Source organism: Anomaloglossus baeobatrachus, unplaced genomic scaffold (assembly GCF_048569485.1).
Source record: "Anomaloglossus baeobatrachus isolate aAnoBae1 unplaced genomic scaffold, aAnoBae1.hap1 Scaffold_3688, whole genome shotgun sequence".
Lineage (NCBI taxonomy): Eukaryota > Metazoa > Chordata > Amphibia > Anura > Aromobatidae > Anomaloglossus > Anomaloglossus baeobatrachus.
In genome coordinates this window covers 1-13,975 of record NW_027443036.1, presented here as the reverse complement: position 1 = coordinate 13,975, position 13,975 = coordinate 1, and the positions used below count along the sequence as shown (strand labels likewise).

Below are 13,975 nucleotides of genomic sequence, written 5' to 3'. Positions count from 1 at the left end.
CGGAAATTCCGCAAGTAAAAAATATACATGCGTTTTTGATGCGTTTATGCAGCAGACGCACATAAAAACTTATGTAATCTGCATCTAATGATGACAATAAAAGGTAGTTTCAAAACAAAACAGCTTTATTTAAATGTTGACACACCAACAGAGATTAACAAAAAGTAGAGTCAAAAAGCGTACACAAAACACAACAAAAAAATGCAAGTAAGCTAAAGTGCAGAGATGGTCAAAAACTCAATGAATACTAATCATGGGGATGTAGCCTAAATATTTAAATGACCTCAACCTTACTGGCTAGTATACGATGGATGGCAACCAACAGCGACATTCGACTAGCATGCACCAGAATCACCATCTGTACAGGAATGCAGCACAAGAACCCCTGTCGGTATATGAATGCAGCATCAAATCACTGTCCGTACAGGAATGCAGCACCAGAACTAACATCAGTACATGAATGCATCTCCAGAACCACTGTCTGTACAGGAATGTAGTTCCAGAACTGCCATCCAGAACGGGAATGACAGGAATGCCATCAGTACATGAATGCAGCACCTGAAACACTGTCTGTACACTGTACACGATTGCACTTATGGAACAGCTATCCATACATGAATGCAGCCAAAGTATTGCCATCAGTACATGGATGCAGCATCACAACCACCATCAGAACATGACTGCAGCACCACACTAAGCACCAAGCTTATTACAGCGATCAATTGCAATGTTAGGTCACCCCCATACAGTTAGGTCCAGAAATATTTGGACAGTGACACAATTTTCGCGAGTTGGGCTCTGCATGCCACCACATTGGATTTGAAATGAAACCTCTACAACAGAATTCAAGTGCAGATTGTAACGTTTAATTTGAAGGTTTGAACAAAAATATCTGATAGAAATTGTAGGAATTGTACACATTTCTTTACAAACACTTCACATTTTAGGAGGTCAAAAGTAATTGGACAAATAAACCAAACCCCAAAAAAAATTTTTTATTTTCAATATTTTGTTGCGAATCCTTTGGAGGCAATCACTGCCTTAAGTCTGGAACCCATGGACATCACCAAACGCTGGGTTTCCTCCTTCTTAATGCTTTGCCAGGCCTTTACAGCCGCAGCCTTCAGGTCTTGCTTGTTTGTGGGTCTTTCCGTCTTAAGTCTGGATTTGAGCAAGTGAAATGCATGCTCAATTGGGTTAAGATCTGGTGATTGACTTGGCCATTGCAGAATGTTCCACTTTTTTGCACTCATGAACTCCTAGGTAGCTTTGGCTGTATGCTTGGGGTCAATGTCCATCTGTACTATGAAGCGCCGTCCGATCAACTTTGCGGCATTTGGCTGAATCTGGGCTGAAAGTATATCCCGGTGCACTTCAGAATTCATCCGGCTACTCTTGTCTGCTGTTATGTCATCAATAAACACAAGTGACCCAGTGCCATTGAAAGCCATGCATGCACATGCCATCACGTTGCCTCCACCATGTTTTACAGAGGATGTGTGTGCCTTGGATCATGTGCCGTTCCCTTTCTTCTCCAAACTTTTTTCTTCCCATCATTCTGGTACAGGTTGATCTTGGTCTCATCTGTCCATAGAATACTTTTCCAGAACTGAGCTGGCTTCATGAGGTATTTTTCAGCAAATTTAACTCTGGCCTGTCTATTTTTGGAATTGATGAATGGTTTGCATCTAGATGTGAACCCTTTGTATTTACTTTCATGGAGTCTTCTCTTTACTGTTGACTTAGAGACAGATACACCTACTTCACTGAGAGTGTTCTGGACTTCAGTTGATGTTGTGAACGGGTTCTTCTTCATCAAAGAAAGTATGCAGCGATCATCCACCACTGTTGTCATCCGTGGACGCCCAGGCCTTTTTGAGTTCCCAAGCTCACCAGTCAATTCCTTTTTTCTCAGAATGTACCCGACTGTTGATTTTGCTACTCCAAGCATGTCTGCTATCTCTCTGATGGATTTTTTCTTTTTTTTCAGCCTCAGGATGTTCTGCTTCACCTCAATTGAGAGTTCCTTAGACCGCATGTTGTCTGGTCACAGCAACAGCTTCCAAATGCAAAACCACACACCTGTAATCAACCCCAGACCTTTTAACTACTTCATTGATTACAGGTTAACGAGGGAGACACCTTCAGATTTAATTGCAGCCCTTAGAGTCCCTTGTCCAATTACTTTTGGTCCCTTGAAAAAGAGGAGGCTATGCATTACAGACCTATGATTCCTAAACCCTTTCTCCGATTTGGATGTGAAAACTCTCATATTGCAGCTGGGAGTGTGCACTTTCAGCCCATATTATATATATAATTGTATTTCTGAACGTGTTTTTGTAAACAGCTAAAATAACAAAACTTGTGTCACTGTCCAAATATTTCTGGACCTAACTGTATATGCTTGTATTGCATAAACCTCCAACTCTCAATATGTTCTTAACAATGGTAAAGTTATACAGTACATGGACTTGTTGCCAGACATCTCTTTGTACTTACTCCCACTTCTCCACTGTCCCCACAACCTCTCAAAACTGCACCCCTAAAACTGCTGCTACTTTATACTGTGCCCCCTTTCAAAATTTTCCTCATTGCTTCAAAAACTACCCTCACAGGAACACTATTCCTCCTCAAATCTAAAACCACATTCCGCACATTAAATCTTTCGATCCTCTGTAGAGCACTTACAGTTCCCTGCTGTGTCTTTGCCTCCTGCCTTGGCTGCATATTTGAGCGTGGAGCTGATGAGCGCACCTCTGCCCCTTTCCTGGCATTTTAGTGTTCAAATGTACTTGAGAGACGCGAATACAATTGAATACAGTGAGAACCAGCGTCTACAGCTTGTGGGCCACAAGAAATCTTTTTGCGAGCTGCATGTGGCCCACAGGCCATATTTTGTGTACGCCTGGTCTTTTGTTTATTGGGGACTTAAGCCTATATACTCTATGCATAGAGCATTTCTCAAGAAGTTTTTGGAGAAGAAACAGAGCTCGTAACTCTTTAAGAACTTTTCATTTACGCTCACTTTCTACTCAAAAACTCAAAAAAACCTCCATGTGCATATATCCTAAGTGTTGTGCATCAGAGTTATTTAAACACAGGAGAACTGATTTTTGAGGAATGTTTTGTGATATATTTTTGGTCGCTTCCTTTTTCTGCCATTTTGGGGCAACTGATGATTTTTTTGGGCAGGTTTTCTCATGCTTTTTGTGATGTCTTCTTTTTACTATTTTCCATTAATTCTTTTTTCATGCCATTGATTAATGAAGTAACCACTAGCTTTTTTTTTCTTTTTAAAGAAAAACTATGGCAAACTGAGAACAGCCAGTACAAAAAGTATGGCTTGTGCAATACAAACCGTGTACTTAAATGTAATTTAAACAATAAAGCCGATGCACGCAGTGACACTTGAACTAATCACTGGAAGTGACAAGAGCAAGACTACCACCAATCTAATATATAAAGCTGAGTGTATGTGTGTATGTATGTGTGTGTGTATGTCCACTAAAGGAATCCGCACTGTCACATTTACAATCACGAAATTTTGCACAGACACCTCATGTGACCCAGGGAACGTCATAGACTATGTTTTGACAGGAAAATTTAACCCCGTGCTTTACAGTTAGTTTCTAAAATCCTGCCGCCATTAACCTGAATGGAGGTGGGAGATACGGGCTATTAATTGCAACTGTCAGTGGTTGCTATAGGAACAAAATAAACTATTAGTTGAAGCTTATGTGTGAGGTAATATGATGTCGGTGGAGAGATGGAGAGAGAGACAGAAAAAGACAGACAGAGAGAGACACAGACAGAGAAAGAGACAGACCTGAAAAGAGACAGACCTGGAAAGAGACAGACAAAGACAGACAGGAAAGAGACAGACGGGGAAAGAGACAGACAGACACACACATAGAGACAGACACAAAGATAGAGACAGACACAGAGATGGAGACAGATATACTGATACAAATACAGACAGAGAGATAGAAACAGACAGACAAGGAAAGAGACAGACAGAGACTGGGAGAGAGACAGTTACTATCCCGGGCAATGCACGGGTACTACAGCTAGTTTATAATAAATGTCCTATTCTAAGGATCACCATCCATTTTTAATACTTGATTAACCCATTTAATTACTCATTATTGCTATAAAAAAAATAGGAAAACACAAGTTAAGAGTCTTTAGAGTAGTGGTAACATATATGATATTTTATGTAATGCATTCTAAGTCCACACATATAGATTTATCATACACACATAGAATAATATACCCAGCATAATACTGAACTTGTTCCCCAGTCCTTATTGAACATCTGTTACTAAGTTCATTTAATTTACAATTACATTATAATATAACATCTACATTTTTCAAATCTTCCATATAAACTGTATGGAATGGAGATGTAGACACTACGACGATACCACTGGAATCCTTGCCCAAATCAGTTCTAACCAAGTAGAGCATGATGACATCACACAACTGGCACTTTCTCATCACCTAGATGTATGCGCTGACAAATATTTGTTTATTAGTTATTGTTTGCTTTGCTTTTCAATTTGGTCTCTTCTTGCATCAGATAAATCTTTTGGCACTCGAACTGTAATTCCATCAATCGCTTTTGTCATGCAAATCTGGCATCCAAGGCGGGACCTATAAAAGAAAAAAGATCTTTGTAGGGGTCTTATGATCAATCATTAACATTAATAAATCGCCTATAGAAAGACATTGATATAATGTTGACTGTGCCAAATTATAAGGCTATGTTCAGATGGAATTTTTTGAATTGTATCCACTCCTAAAAATATCACAAAAATTGTTTGAAAAACGCTAGAAAAACTCATTCATTTTAATATTAATCCTCTTGGTTCTTCATATGCAGTTTTTCTTCTTCCACTTTAGGTTTTAAGTGCCTGATGCCTGAAAAAAAGAAAGTTTATCTCTGTTTTTTTGAATAGGCTCCTGATGGAAAACACTCCAAATTATGTACCATTTAATCAAAAGGCTGCTAAAGTGCTTTGGAAAAAAAAAAGAAAAACAAAAGAAAAAAAAAAAAGAAAAACGCATCCAAAAACACCCCTAAAAAGGAGTGATTTCTTAAACGGTTTCTGCTTGAATTCCTCATAGTTTTTCAATATCTTAATTGTTTCTAAGTATATACGGTATCTGCAGAGATGTTCGAGTTTGGAGTATTTAGAGTGACACAAGAAAACTTGTGTTACAGGTATGGTTAGGATAGTTTACAACGATATATATGCTAAAATTAGTAAATATTTTTTGTTTAGCCTTGCTTATATGTTTAAGCCAGATAGCAAAGAAGCAATTTGAACTGCATGACCCAAATTTAAAAGGTTTGTGTCATGAGGGTGTGCCCCCAGCGTGCCAGCAGCCGGGCTGCTCGGATCCGGATCCGCGGTGGCTCGAGGGGTCTCCGGACCCAGGGGTCAAGAGGCCACTCAAATGAAGGGGGTATTTACAGGGGATTATGTTAGAGTTCGTGACATCACCCGTGGTATGTGGTAATTAGGAGTACCACCGCTGCAGTTGGGAGTACCCGGGGGTGATGGAATGGGGCAGCCAGGTGTTGTGACCCTCCATGGGTAGGGGGGATGCCCCGGGACTCGGTGATGGTGGCTAGGGAGTGCCGTCAGCTGTGGAGGGGGTCACTTGCGTACTCAGTCCATTAAGCTGACACCGACAACTGGATAAACCAAAGTTCTGGACACCGCTGCCGCCGAGGGGAGCTAGTTTGAGTCCCGTCCCCAATGGTGTTGCCTGGTGATCCATGACCTGCCTCCTGGCAATAAGTTTACTTCTCTGTTGGTCCCGGTAGTATGGAACTTGCCGGGTCCCGCTCCCCACTATGGCTAAGTGTGTGAGCTTGCTCTCAGGGTTCACGCTTGGGATTTTCTGGACCATTTGAGTGGAAAGTCCTATCCCCTTCGTTGTGCTAGTACCCCGATTTTGGAGCGGGTGGAGAGCGGATCTCGAAGGCTCTGTTCTCGTTGGGTAAATTGTCAGGTTGCCTGAAGCTACTCCCTGACCTAGGTCCACGTACCCCGTCGTGCCCTGGTCCCAGCTCAGGGATGGTGCAAGGCCGTCGGCTGTCCTCCTCGACAGTTCCGTGCCCCTTGCCACGATTCCCTGCAACCGGGGGTCCAGCTCCTCTAGGCTCAGACCACCATCTGTTACCTAGATAGCTTTTTAGGAGCCTGCTCCTGACCTCCTCTCTCCTTCGCTTCCAGCACACTTCTCCCCACTCCTGACACTCCTGACCTCCCCTAACCAACCCCCCAAGTGGGCGACCCTATTCCACTTAGGCCGTCCACTGGTGTGCTTGGTGGGTGTGGTGCAGAGTGTACCTAGGATTTAATTAGCTGATGTATGCAACACCATGTAGTTGGAGACCCATAACCAAGAAGGAGGTGGATATTGCACGGGAGAGCAGATTATGCAATACCCTGTGATGACCTGATAGTCCAGGAGCGTCACAAATGTCTGATAGATGTGAGATCCAGTGGTTGAATATCTTGTTGATTCAAGAAGGAAATGAATAGTGAATGTATGGGCCATGTACATTACTGAAGACCAAACATTGGAGCGTTCAATCAAAAGTATATTCTGGGAAATTCTCCCAACCTATAACTTCAACATAGGATTCGGACACTATGGACAGAGTAAAAAAATAGATGAGAAAGTGAGGGCACAATTTGGGACTTTTTCACAGTATGGCTGCATCCTAAAGGGAATATCAGGAGATTTTGTAGTACAACACTAATATCTTTAAATAGGGCTTAAGGAGACCTTTCAGGATCAATAAGTTTTCTAGCTCTACCTTATCCTGTTATCTTGCTGTAAACTCAGTAGAATCCTGTGTCTCATGCACACTAGTCAAGACAATTTACATATTCACCTCTTCCCCCTCCTATCTCTTTAGGTATTCACTATCACTGCTGAGAGGTGGGAGGGAGTATGGGTGAAGGCAGCAGTGCAAATTCAATTCAGATTTGCTATTGCTGATGCCAGCACTGAGAGGTGAGAGGGGGAGCAGGGCTTATGCAGTTTGTATTTACATATGACTGACTATTTACCATTTCACAGTGAATTCTACCAAGCATACAAGAAGATAACAGGAAGAGGAAGAGCTATACAAGTTACTGCTCCTGAAAGGTCTCCTTAAGCCCTATTTAAAGATAATATTAATATTGTAATACAAATACACCTGACAGATTCCCCTTAACTTTCTGGCTGCAAATGTGGGTCAAAAGCATCAAAGAAATGTTGAGGAATATTTTACAATCTTTGGTTAGGTTCAATATACTGGAAAGTTACAATTTAAAAGGGTTGGCTGAAATCAAGACTCACCCTATTCAACCAACAGGATTTCTGGACTTCAAGGCAATTATCATGGCAAAAACTTTTGTACAACCACAACCTATTAACTTGCATAACTAACAAGTAGTACATTTGTTTTTAAAGGGATGTTGCATGATGTAGATTAGGATCATTAGATTTTAAAATGTTTTGTGTTTGTTTAACTGTATTTTATTTTGTTAAAAATATAAACCATTTACTACTAAGATAACATTGTAATACTTGTCTACATCTGAATGCAATATTAATTAAAGGGGTTGTCAATAACTTAGATAATAGGTCATAAATTTGACATTGACGGGAGTTTGATATCCGGTCCCTCCACTGATCAGCTATTTGGTACTTCTGGCAGCAATCAGATATATACAGGAAATTTAAATAAAAAAAACTGACCAGCACCTCCAAACAGAATAAGACAAGTGTGAACTGGTGCAAGCCAACACAACTATTTGATATATAAACAAACAGCAGCACTTTGTATTATGGTATCATATGCAAACATTGAATATAGGAAATTGTAACTGTATTACTGCTGTAGAAAATTAGTGAAAAATGAAGGAACTTAGAGCACAAATTGGCCATTTCATGAGAGCCCTCCGGCCACAAGAAGGCGTACCTTTTTAATATGACTCTAACTAAATATGTTTTTAACTAGAGCTGGATCCTGCCTGCCCTTAAATTGTAGGCTTTAAGCCCAGGAAATGCATATTTTGTTAGGGTCCCATCAAAAAGGTATGTCCGGGTACGTCTTGCTGTGGCTGGTGGGCTCTCATGAATTGGCCAAATTCTGTGCTAAATATGTTCGTAATTTACAATATTTTCTATAGCAGTAATGTCCATATATACAGTGATCAGACCCAGAACAGCAGAGTCATGGCAGAGTACACTGTGTAATGGCTGTTCTTGGTATTGCAGCACAACGTCCATTCACTTCAATGGAAGCTAAAGTACAGAACCCAAGAATGACCCCAGCAGGAGTGGCAAACAGCTGATCCTTGGTATATAAGGATAGGTAATCAATATCAAAATCCTTGACCATCTCCTTAAATTGTACCTTTATTACAGTCCCTAATTTAATAGAAAATTTAACAGTAAAATGTTCTTTTTGAAAGAACATACAATAAATTTCTACAACTCACTGATTCTCCAAAGTTTTAAAATGTTTGGCTGGTCCATGTATGAGTGAAGGAACATTTTATTATGGTACTAGAAGGTGGCCCGATTCTACGCATCGGGTATTCTAGAATTTACGTATTGTGTAGTTCATGTATGATTTTTGTTATATATATAGATATATATATATATATATATATATAGATGTTGTTGTGTGTAGTTACCAAGTGTTTGTGTAGGGCGCTGTACATGTTCTGGGTGTTGTCTTGGTGTGACGGGGGGTGAGAGCGGTGTTGTATGTGTGTTGCGTGTGTGTTGCGTTGTTTGTGGAGCGCTGTGTGTCTGTAGCGTTGTGTGTGTGTGTGTGTGTGTTGCGCGGTTTGTGTGTGTGTGGTGTGTTTTGGGGGGAGGTATGTTTTGTGCAATGTGTGTGTTGTGCGGTATGTGCGTATATTTATGTATGCCGCGGTGTTTGTGTGTTGGGTGTTGTGTGTGTGCAGCGTTGTCTGTGTGTGTGGGTGTCTGTGTAGGGCAGTTGTTTGTGGTTCCCAGTGTGTGGTGTGTTGTGCAGTGCGCGCGCGCGTGTGTGTTGGGGGGAGGTGTGCACTTCCCATCGTGCTCCATCCCCCATGCTGCGCACCCCCCATCGTGCTCCATCTCCCATGCTGCGCACTCCCAAACGTGCTCCATCCACCATGCTGCGCACTCCCAAACGTGCTCCATCCACCATGCTGCGCACTCCCAAACGCGCTCCATCCACCATGTTGCGCACTCCCAAACGTGGTCCATCCGCCATGCTGCGCACTCCCAAACGTGCTCCATCCGCCATACTCCGCACTCCCCATCGTGCTGCATCCCCCATGCTGCGCACTCCCAAACGTGCTCCATCCGCCATGCTGCGCACTCCCAAACGTGCTCCATCCACCATGTTGTGCACTCCCAAACGTGGTCCATCCGCCATGCTGCGCACTCCCAAACGTGCTCCATCCGCCATACTCCGCACTCCCCATCGTGCTGCATCCCCCATGCTGCGCACTCCCAAACGTGCTCCATCCGCCATGCTGCGCACTCCCAAACGTGCTCCATCCGCCATGCTGCGCACTCCCAAACGTGCTCCATCCGCCATGCTGCGCACTCCCAAACGTGCTCCATCCGCCATGCTGCGCACTCCCAAACGTGCTCCATCCGCCATGGTGCGCACTCCCAAACGTGCTCCATCCGCCATGCTGCGCACTCCCAAACGTGCTCCATCCGCCATGCTGCGCACTCCCAAACGTGGTCCATCCGCCATGCTGCGCACTCCCAAACGTGCTCCATCCGCCATGCTGCGCACTCCCAAACGTGCTCCATCCGCCATGCTGCGCACTCCCAAACGTGCTCCATCCGCCATACTGCGCACTCCCCATCGTGCTGCATCCCCCATGCTGCGCACTCCCAAACGTGCTCCATCCGCCATGCTGCGCACTCCCAAACGTGTTCCATCCGCCATGCTGCGCACTCCCAAACGTGCTCCATCCGCCATGCTGCGCACTCCCAAACGTGCTCCATCCGCCATGCTGCGCACTCCCAAACGTGCTCCATCCCCCATGCTGCACCAGCATCAGCCTCTCTACCCGCAGCATCAGCCTCTCTGCCCGCAGCATCAGCCTCTCTGCCCGCAGCATCAGCCTCTCTCCTCCCAGCATCAGCCTCTCTCATCCCAGCATCAGCCTCTCTCATCCCAGCATCAACCTCTCTCCTCCCAGCATCAGCCTCTCTCCTCCCAGCATCAGCCTCTCTCCTCCCAGCATCAGCCTTTTCTGTCCCCAGCATCAGCCTCTCTCCTCCCAGCATCAGCCTTTTCTGTCCCTAGCATCAGCCTCTCTCCTCCCAGCCTACCCCAGCCTCAGCCTCCCCCAGCATCAGCCTCTCTCCTCCCAGCATCAGCCTCTCTCCTCCCAGCATCAGCCTCTCTCCTCCCAGCCTACCCCAGCCTCAGCCTCCCCCAGCATCAGCCTCTCTCCTCCCAGCATCAGCCTCTCTCCTCCCAGCATCAGCCTCTCTCCTCCCAGCCTACCCCAGCCTCCCCCAGCATCAGCCTCTCTCCTCCCAGCATCAGCCTCTCTCCTCCCAGCATCAGCCTTTTCGGTCCCCAGCAATCAGCCTCTCTCCTCCCAGCCTACCCCAGCCTCAACCTCCCCCAGCATCAGCCTCTCTTCTCTCAGCCTCCCCATCCCAGCCTTCCCCAGGATCAGCCTCTCTCCTCCCAGCCTCCTCCAGCACGCCATGCTCCTCTGCCGACACTCACAGATCCGATCGCATACTCTCACACACACACACACACACACACACACCCGATCGCATACACTCTCACACACACACACCCGATTGCATACACTCACACACACACACCCGATCGCATACACTCACACACACCCGATCGCATACACTCACGCACACACACATTGACGATATTACACATACGCGCTCACACTCACAACATCCGGAGATACCACATGCTTCTGACCATGTGATCCTCCAGCTGGTCCTGGAAGCTCACTGCACAGTATCGCCGCCGAGAAGCAAGCGATATCCCAGGATGTTGTGAGTGTGTGGATGCGATGTGATGTGTGTGTGAGAGTGAGTGTGATCTGATGAGTGTGTGTGTGTGTGTGTGTATGTGTGTGTGTGTGCTGTTATGTGTGTGCGTGTGTGTATGTTCCGCCGCTGCAGGACCTTGATGCGCTGGTAACTATGCTACCATGGTTACCAGCGTATCCCTTCCCCCGCTCGCACGGGAGTCCACACCAGCATACGCCGGCAGCCCCAGCAATGCGAGGGTATGTGTCGGCTGGGTTGGCGGCGTACGCTGATGTTGGCTCCCGGGGGTACAGTACTCACCTGGGAGTCGTGGCTCCGTGACCGTGTCGGTTCGGGGAATGCGTGGGGGGGCGGGGCCAGAGCTAGCGTGCATTGCGTGAGGGGGGTGGGGCGTGGCCGAGTTGCCAATGCCTGCAGGGTGCCGGGGTGAGAGGCCAATCTGTGGGGGGGCGGAGCCTGGGCGAGCGGCCAGCCAATCCGTGTGGGGGCGCAGCCTGGGCGAGCGGCCAATCCGTGCTGGGGGGCGGGGCCATGGCGAGCCCAGCGGCCAATCAGCTTTGTGTCACCGTAAGGACACAATTTTGGAGCAAGACAGACAGACAGAATAAGGCAATTATATATATAGATGTTATTATATTGTCAGCAGCTGGATGGAGAACATGCAGCTGTAGAGGCATAGCGCCTGTCACGATCGTCTCACTGCATGTTGAAACCAGTGACAGCCTTTGGACTTGAGCCTCTCATCTAGCTCTTTTCATTTAAATGGGTTTCATTAAGTTTGGTACTGCAGTGGTTAAGTGCCGGTTTTTCTACTTCAGGTTTTCCTAAGCAGTTTCTTGCTGAGAGATCAGGTGCACTTACTCAGCAGTCATGCCCTTCAGCTTCAATTAGCAGGGTATCCCAGAATTCCCTTCTGAAGATACATACTCATTTGTGTCCTGGCCGCCGTTGAGGAAAGTTCTGCAAGTCAAGTTCCTTTCAGTTGTTTATGTTCCCCCCTGTTTCTTTGTTCACCTGGTGTGTTGTTAGTGCAGTTTTGAGGTCCAGTGTACCCCACCTGCCCCTCACTAGGCAGGGTTACTATAAGGCCTTTATTAGGTCTCAGGTTCCTGTGCGGTGACAGGTGCGGAGACTGTATAGAGACTGGTGAGAAGAGGAGGGACAGTTAAAGGTGAAGTTAGGAGGTGCCCACCTACCCCTCTCACTAGTTCCTGGGTCTGCCGTTGTTTTTGTGTCCCCTGTGCCACCCTTTTGTGTGTTTTTTGTTGTGCATCAGACAAACATAGGTTTGAATGGTGCTACACCCGGCAAGCATGACAGAGCCATCCGGAAGGCACTGCAGGCCTCCTTGCAATATGCAGGGATGGTTTATTAGAATCTCTACCTCCCTGATTGCTGTCCTAAACTGTCCAAAATTTAGGAAGCAAAAACATTGTTTTCTCCCCCTGTGCTAACAATCATATGAACAACAGGTGCATGAGAAGGATCGGAGCTGTTGGGTCTTTGCAGGCACAGATCAACTATATATTAAGCAGAAGTTTCCACTGTAACTAGGAATAATATATTAGTCCCAGTTACAGTGATAATCATTATTAAAATAAATGTATTTATATTTGGAAATATGTAAGGAAAAAGGAGAGAGAAAGGGGAGGAAGGGTGGATCTGATGTAGAGAAGGGAGGGAGGAAGGAAGGAAGGGTCAAAAGAAAGGAAGGAGGGTGGGTGGGATGTGGGGAAGGAAGGAAAGAAATGCCAATGCTAACCACAGGAGAAAATATCCATATGTACTAAAGAATATATAACAAATATAGTAAGCATAAGAGGAACAGAATTTAAATTGTAATTTTGTGCCACCTTGTCATTTTAAACTAAAATAGCAAAAATGTGAAAAACAAACACATATATTGTGTGTTCTTTTAAAATTGTCCTATGTCACTGAAATTAAAAAAAAAATGAATCTAAAAAAAAGTCATCAAAATATGGCCTCACATATCAGGAGAAATGGAGGCAAAAACTATTTGAGGGATCAAAATTCTAAAAAACAAATGACAACATGCCTGATCACGGCCAAAATGACAGTCTTGCACTGAGCAATAAACATCACAAACTAGTAAGCTTATAATCACTAAATGCATAAGAACTTACGTTTGAGTTAATCCAAAAGCCAAATCCAACATGTCCATCTCCTCATCGGTAACAGAACTGAGCTGGTCAAAGGCCTTCTGATCAAATATGAGGTGACAAGTTGAACAAGCTAAAGTTCCTTCACAAGCACCTAAGAGAACAAATGATGGAAACAGTTTTTGAGCAACTACATCATGGTGTTCTATTGTGAGAAGCCTCAATTATTTAGGTAGCAACGAAACCTCAATTACTTACCAAATCCGTCAATATTTAAATGATGCCGAATAACAACCTCCAGTAAACTCTCCCCTTCTTTAGCTGAGGCTGTCAGGATCTCGCCATCACGGTTGATGAAATTAACTTTTAAGTTTTCTTCTGACGTTCTGTAAAAAAAATTGTAAATTAATTCTTTGGAAGACAATTTGTATCTTATGGATTATGTATTATATATAGTTGAAACCAGGAGTTTACATACACTATCTAAAAACACATATCCATGTTTTTCTCACTATCTAACATGAAATCACAATAAAATAAAACAACAGGTGTGTCTCTAATTAACTCAGATGTTGCCAATAAAGCTATCAGAAGCGTCCAAAGACATGACATCATCATATGGGCTGTCCCATATTTTTTAAATGCATAGCACTTTTAGTGTATGTAAACTTTTGACTTTGCAGAAAGTAATAAAAATCACAAAAACTGCCATATACTAGAGGATATAGCTAGTGGCACCATATATGCGGATAGCTGGAAGTAATAGAGAAATAGGGAAATGAACAATA

The 13,975-nt window shown here is 44.5% G+C and overlaps 1 protein-coding gene across 1 annotated transcript; it reads right to left on the bottom strand.

Annotated features, from left to right (window-relative positions):
• Positions 1-2,079: 2,079 nt before the first annotated feature.
• On the bottom strand, positions 2,080-13,573 carry LOC142274061 (adrenodoxin-like; the record flags this gene model as incomplete). Its single annotated transcript, XM_075332551.1, has 3 exons — positions 2,080-4,653; positions 13,212-13,341; positions 13,446-13,573. Coding segments are annotated over 3 exons (376 nt in total), but the record flags the coding sequence as incomplete, so codon positions are not given.
• Positions 13,574-13,975: the final 402 nt, after the last annotated feature.